Source organism: Mus caroli, unplaced genomic scaffold, assembly GCF_978045245.1.
Source record: "Mus caroli unplaced genomic scaffold, Mus_caroli_1 scaffold_7, whole genome shotgun sequence".
NCBI classification, from domain to species: Eukaryota; Metazoa; Chordata; class Mammalia; order Rodentia; family Muridae; genus Mus; species Mus caroli.
The window spans coordinates 91,694,256-91,701,337 of record NW_028227262.1 but is presented as its reverse complement, the minus strand read 5'-3'; the positions used below and the strand labels follow the sequence as shown (position 1 = coordinate 91,701,337).

The 7,082-nt window shown below is 33.5% G+C and overlaps 1 protein-coding gene across 2 annotated transcripts; it reads left to right on the top strand.

Annotated features, from left to right (window-relative positions):
- The first annotated feature begins 286 nt into the window (after positions 1 to 286).
- On the top strand, positions 287 to 5,949 carry LOC110287721 (putative vomeronasal receptor-like protein 4). Of its 2 annotated transcripts, none has more exons than XM_085840586.1 (2): positions 287 to 368; positions 1,711 to 5,949. In XM_085840586.1, the coding sequence occupies exon 2, from the start codon at positions 4,344 to 4,346 to the stop codon at positions 5,292 to 5,294; it is 951 nt and encodes a 316-aa protein (XP_085696712.1). In that variant the 5' UTR covers positions 287 to 368; positions 1,711 to 4,343; the 3' UTR covers positions 5,295 to 5,949. The 2 variants fall into 2 exon arrangements, with proteins under 2 accessions (XP_085696712.1, XP_085696713.1); XM_085840587.1 differs by lacking the exon at positions 287 to 368 and adding an exon at positions 406 to 510.
- Positions 5,950 to 7,082: the final 1,133 nt, after the last annotated feature.

Sequence of the window (7,082 nt, the reverse complement as noted above, 5' to 3'; positions counted from 1 at the left end):
TTGGATATGGGTCAGATACCCTGGGAATGTAAATGTTTTTCTGCTTCTTTTAAGTGGAATATTAATTTTGTTACTTTTGTTCCCAAGGACTGGGATCAGTTAATCTACACAGATCTGGCCTGGAGAGAATATCTCACACACAGGAGACCCAGAGATCATTTGTTCCTACTCCACTCTTCTCCTGAAATTAGGAAAGTTCACTTTTACATTTGATGATACAACTTTGTAATAACCTCACGGTCAGAACTGCCTTCTCCATATGACATGAACACTATGGGTCTAGAGGGAGATAACGTAATGACATTTGTTCCTTATAACTACTTCTTAGGGCCTCATTCTACATGAATGTTCATCAAAGGCCCAGCTGGGTGAGTGTTTCCTTTTCAGTTCTGTATAATGAGAGCTGTAAGTAGGTGGTAGAATGAAGCTGGATTCTATAATAAATGAGTATAGAATTATCTGCTTAGAATTTTACTTTTTAAGCTAAATTGTATTATAAGCAAACATAAGGTATGCTTGTAGACATATAATATCTGTATAACAATTAATAAAAGAACATATTTTACTCAATTTGATCTCTTATTATACATGTGACAGTAGAGGTGGATATTTGGAAGAGGACAGGGTCTAATAGAAGGAGGGAAAAAGAAAAGGCTCATAAGGTGAAGATGACTAATATGTATTATATTTTAAATGAAAATATCATGAAACTCATCACTTTTTCCAATAAATTAACAATGATATGTATTTATAATGCAAGTCCATACTCAACCTTTTAAGGAGTATATCTGACAGGATTATCATTCATGTGTGCTCTAAGAATTCGCAGATCATGATTCCACGTAGGTATGGTCAATTGTGTTAGTCTTCCATCTCTGTAACACCTGAGATAACTTAAAGTGTGAAAAACCAAATTCCAGCTATTTATTGCTTTGCAGAAGTAGATTTATAATATTGACACATTTGAATTGTGTTTGTATTTTCTCATTTTATCCCTCTCAAGTTAACTGACTGTATTAATTTATTTTTATGAAACTCAAACAATGAATATACAACAAATATTAACTAATATGTTTATCAATAATTTTCTAGTGTGCTAAATTTGCATATACTGATGAATTCCTAGGAAAGTTTCAGTTAATGACTGAAAAGCATAAAACTCTCATAGCATCATATGAGTTTTAAATTCTTTACATAGATTTTTTTTAGTCTACTGCAATGATTTCTCATAAAGTAGATACTTTATAGGTACTTCAAAATATTCATTTTCTAAACACTTGTACAGTTATCCTTACACAAATGTGTTTTCTGTAGTTTTAGTCATTCTACTAAAATGAATTCCTTTTTCTAATTTCATGTTTTCTAAATTGAATCATGTAGCATTGAAACTGAATAATATTGAGTAAGCTTTTCAATAAAACTGAGAAGTATACTTACAATTCTTGAATAGTATAAAGTTATTTAAAATCAAAATCACTAATTATAATATTCTAATTATAGTATTCTAATCAACATTTGTGTGTTTTCTGTCATACTTGTGCTAAATTTAATTTCCAAATAACAATTTATGCATTTTTATTAATTAAGACATATCAGGTAAGCGGTATGATTTCCTACTTTATAAAAGAGTATTAAGCAATCATGCTGGCATTCTATGTTTTATAAAGATTTCATGGAATTAATTTTGAGGCCAAGTTTTTTCTCTTTCAGGAATTCCTAGAAACTTCATGTTGTTGACAGTGGACAGCACATCAACCATCAATTTTCCTTGTTACCTGAAAGTCATAAGCTCAGTTTATATTCTTTCTGAGCAGTCATACATCTTTTAGGTCATTATGCACTAAATGTGGTAGAGCTTAAAATGAAAATCATAATTTTCATTTACTATACTTTTATGCTCCCTATACTATTTAATCTTCACAAACAGAATACAAAGATCAATATATGTGCATAAAACAAACTGTTCTAAAATCAAATATTGTGAAAATGAAGAGATGAATTGACTGTTCACGGGAGAATGTGAATTATGTATGAAGATACCTTGCTTCCCCTCCCCCTTCTCTGTCTTAGTTGCATGCTTCTTCAGACACATGGCTGCAGATGGCTCACACTTTTGGTATGGATCAACTTAATAGTGATGGCTTCTCCATTATTGTAAATGTTTATAATATACTCTGTGTTTTACTTCTTACAACTAAATAGTGCATAAATGTGCAGGTTTATAAATTAGAATCTGTCACTTTATGTATGTGATAAATGTTTACAAAGGAATGCATATAAAGCAAAAATATCATTTATTATTACTATTTTTACTTTATGAATTTGACATATTTTATATTACTTATAATACTTGTGCTTATATTAATAAATTATTGATGTCTAATTAATAATAAATTATTATATGTATATGGTTTGTACAATTGTATTTTTAAAATATTAATTTGGAAACAGTTCTTACAGTTTGCAGACCAAGGCAAATAATACTCTGAGTAAATAATACTCTGGAGCTTTATTTATTTATGTATTTATTTATTCATTTTACATATATACACGTTTTAGCTATGTATATTTTCTGCACAAAAATTGCATGCTTGGGCAGAGAGGACAATGTTTTCTCTTGAATTAGAGTCACAGATGGTCATGAAGCATCCTGTCATTGCTGTATATCAAACCCAGGACTGGAACTTTTATGAACAGAAAATCATGGTGCAGCTACTGTAAATGTATATCAGTGAGAGAATCAGATGTGTGGCCCTGGCAATTGGGATGATCCCATTACAAGATTAAACTGTTTAGGAACAAAAATCATGTAAATGTAAACTGCTTGATTTAGGGAATCATAGTCATGAAAATCTTGTAGGATGGTCTCAGACACTAACTTCTGCATTATTTTTATACATATGAACTTGAAAATATGATTAGGCACACTTTTTTCTTACAAAATCAGGGTCAATGTAGGTATTTTCTGTTTTTGTATCATAAGCTGATTTTAAAGAATTGAATGAAATTAATTCCATTATAAACTGATCCTAGAAACCAAGCCGAATAACTAACTCGGGCGGCAAAGGTAATACTGTTGATTGAAAGTGTAAAAGTTATGTGCATGTTGATGACGTACTTGGGACCTCTTTTTTCACTGCATGGGAAGGCATCTCTTTCAAAATAGAAATTCTAAAAAAGTGTCACTATGCAGCCATTTTCAGCAAGCCCATGTTTGTCATAACATGTTCTCTCTTGTTGGAGGCTCCTAGGTCCACAATTTTAGATGTGATTATGTAGCATGCATTAACTACAAAATTCAGGAAAAGGAAAGGAAACCCTTTCCAGTCTACATTTGGGCATTGGAGCAATAGATAGCAGAATTGCAGGATACAAGTATCTTATCAGGGAAATAGGAAAGGATGGGTTCTTAGAAAGTGAAGGGAGGTAAATACAGAAAAAAGAGGTATGTAGATACAATATCAACGTATATGGTGAAAAGCTATGACTAATCATTCTATTAACAATTTATAATGGCCTCCAATAAGAAAAGAAAAATACTATTTGACTTTGTAACTTGGAGTTAGTGCTTTAAACCTGAAGTCTCACAAAAGGTGATGGGATAGGAACTAAACTCAAAATGTCTATGAGCCTTAATAATCATAAGTAATGGATATAGGGTGTGGAAAGTTCTCTAGTAGTCTACACCTGTACCCATGTCTTTAATTTAGTCTGGATTTCACAGAAAAAGGAACATAGAAATACATGATTTTAGAAAGATATTTTGCTAGTTAAAATAATGGGATTACCATTAATTAACACTGATTTTACCAGAATTATGAGTCAAAACACAGATAGTTGCAAAATAGAACATAGTAAAGATTAGGAAATATGGGATTGAATCAATATTTATATATATCTTTTGTATTTTCCAAATCAACGTGTTTTATTCAGTTGTACAAATGTGAATAAAATTCTTTGTTCCCAACTACTGTTTTAGATATTAAGTATAAAACAAGACATTTTAAATCAATAAGATTGGATTTCTCCTATATAAGATTTACATGCCATACAAGTTAACAAATTGTAAATTCTACAAAAGTATGTGTGAATACATTTATTATCCATAATATTCTATATATATACAGGAGAAACATGAAAGGCATGCAGAATTGTAGGCGATGATGTACAGTCTGGATCACCAAAAGTAAAGAGATAGGCTAATTAACAAGTAGTATGGAAAATAGAATGATGATATAGACTTATTTTTCTAGTGTATCACAGGCTTGATGTATACTCTCTTATTTTTCAGATGTATGAAATAAACTTCCCCTATGCTGTTAATATGAATACATTCTCCACTTATGTCTTCATTTAAGAATGTTCTTTATTTCCAAGCTGGACTTGGAGTCTTAGCCAATATGGTTCTTCTTCTTTTCTATATTTTTATAATCCTAGGTCACAGACCTAAGCCCACAGACCTGATCTCCTGTCAACTGACCTTCGTTCACATAATAATGGTCCTCATTGGAGGGGATATTTTGCTTACAGACATATTTGAGTTATTAAACATTGAGAATGACTTCAAATGCAAGGCAATTTTTTATATTAGCAGGGTGATGAGAGGCCTCTCTATCTGTACCACCTGCCTGCTGAGTGTGTTCCAGGCTGTCACTATCAGTCCCAGTACCTCTTTGTTGGCAAAATTTAAACAAAAACTAAAAAAATACATGGTCTGTGTTTTCTTATGCATTTGGTTTTTCAATTTGGCCTTCAGTACTAACCGGATATTTTATGTTGGTGGTTTTACTAATGTGAGTGAGACCAACCAGATGCAGGTCACTAAATTCTGCTCACTCTTACCCATGAATATTATTACCAGGGGATTGATTTTTACAATATCAACCTCCAGAGATGTGTTTCTTGTAGGAGTCATGCTGACCACAAGTGTATACATGGTCATAACCATGTTTAGGTATCAAAGGCAGTGCAAGTATCTTTATAGCATCAGTCACTTGAGAGAGTCCCCTGAGAAAAGGGCTACGCAGACCATCTTGCTGCTGGTGTCTTTCTTTGTCCTCATGTACTGGGTGGACTTCATCATCTCATTCACCTCAGACACGATATGGATGTATCATCCAGTCATCCTTACTCTTCAGAGGTTCATGATGAATGCCTATCCCACAATTACCCCTTTGGTACAAATCAGTTCTGATAACAGAATAAAAACTATGCTGAAAAACCTGCAGTCAAAGCATCAACTAAATTTTTTTAATAAAGATTTTTCTTTTTTTAATTTATTAATTTATTTTTAATTTATATCTGTGAATACCACACCAGCATGTATGTATGTGTGCATTCCTGGTGTCCACAGAGGTGAAAAGATAACATGGAATTCCCTAGAGCCTGCCCATAGAGCAGCTTATATAGAATCATCCTGAGTAGCCCCACTTACTATTTTTTTCTAAAATGCAATTTTTTAAAAAAAACTTTAATGATTCACATAGCAAAGCAAGATTTTCATACTATTTGCATAAAATTTGTTACATTACACATACACTTTCTTTTTCATTTCTTTTGCCAAGTACTGTACAGTTCTTCAACTGTACACAATTAGTTGATATTTCATCATGAGTTCTCTTTCTCCCTTTTACTTTGTAAAATGAATATTCCTTTACTGCATAGTTTCCTAAAAGTAGATCCTTTCTGAAAGTGACTTTTTAAGCTTTCTCTTGAAAATATTTTAATCTGCATTCATTCATCAAGGATAGTTCAAATATTTTCTTGTAGCTTTAATTCTGTTTCATGATTATAAATTCTTAGAATCCATAAAAACAGTGTGAATTTAAAGTTCGCATTTTGTTTACCACAGTTACTTAATGACTCTTGTATAAAAAGTCATGTCCCTGTTTATTTGTAGTTCATTTTATCTCACTTATTACACTATTATTGGTAAATAAAAATTGATTATTAAATATACATGGTGTATAATATGTTTGTTGTGTATCTGTATGCATGCATGCATATGTGTGTGTGTACAGAAGGATGTGTGAATGTGTGCACATGGAAGCCAGGAGACAACCTTGGCTTTTCATTTTCAGATGCCATTCACCTACTGTCTTGATAGCATCTCTCTCTGGGCCAAGATGATATTCCCAGATCTTCTCCTGTTTCTCCCTCTCCAGCTCTGGCAAGTGGCACATACCCACTGCTGCTCTAGGACCCCATCAGGTATAGACAGTGCATGTTGCCACAGTCTCTGAGTTTCTATGTGTGTCCACTCGGCTGTGTTTAGAAGGCCTTGCTTCCCTGGTGTCCTCCATCCATTTAGGCTTTTCTAATCTTTCTATTACCTTTCCACAGAGTTTCCTGTGCACTGAGTGAAAGATTTTGATCGAGACTTCCCATGTAGGGCTGATAATTTTAATGTTTCTCACTGTGAATATTTTATAGCTATGGGTTTTTGTATCTTCTTCTGGAGGAAGCTTCTCTGATGATGGCTGAATGAGACTCAGATCAGTGAATTCATCGAAATGTCATTGTCATTTTATTTGTTACAAGAATACTAGTATTTGGTTTGATTCTTGGTCCTAGGCCTGACTAGTCTCATGTTCTGGACAAGCAAAGCAGTGCTGGGTATGGTTTCAATCTCATGGATTCCAAGCTTTAACTCTGATCAGAGATTGGTTGGTTACTACCATAAGTTTTAGGACTCTATTGCACCAGCACATCCCACAGGCAGGTCACCGTTGTAGACTGAAGCTTTTGTAGTGGGTTGTTTCTTTGGTAGTGTGCATGTTACCTTCCAGTACCATACATTATGATCCACACAGATGTAGGTTGTAGATAGACACCAGCTTGATTTCTCTATGTTCAAGGACTTATGTAACTGTTGTCTTCAGGAATAGGTTTTTAGCATCAGTTTGTGGAGAGCACGTAATAGCCTTGAAAGTGGCTTAAACCATGCTATGGGGCATTGAGCTATGCACAGACTGTTTTCCAGTTGAGGCTAGATGTTGAACCCCAGGTCCTGGTGGTGATAAATCACCTACATGGGACGGAACGAGTTCTCTCATGTATCCTGGAACCCTGGCTCCTGTCGA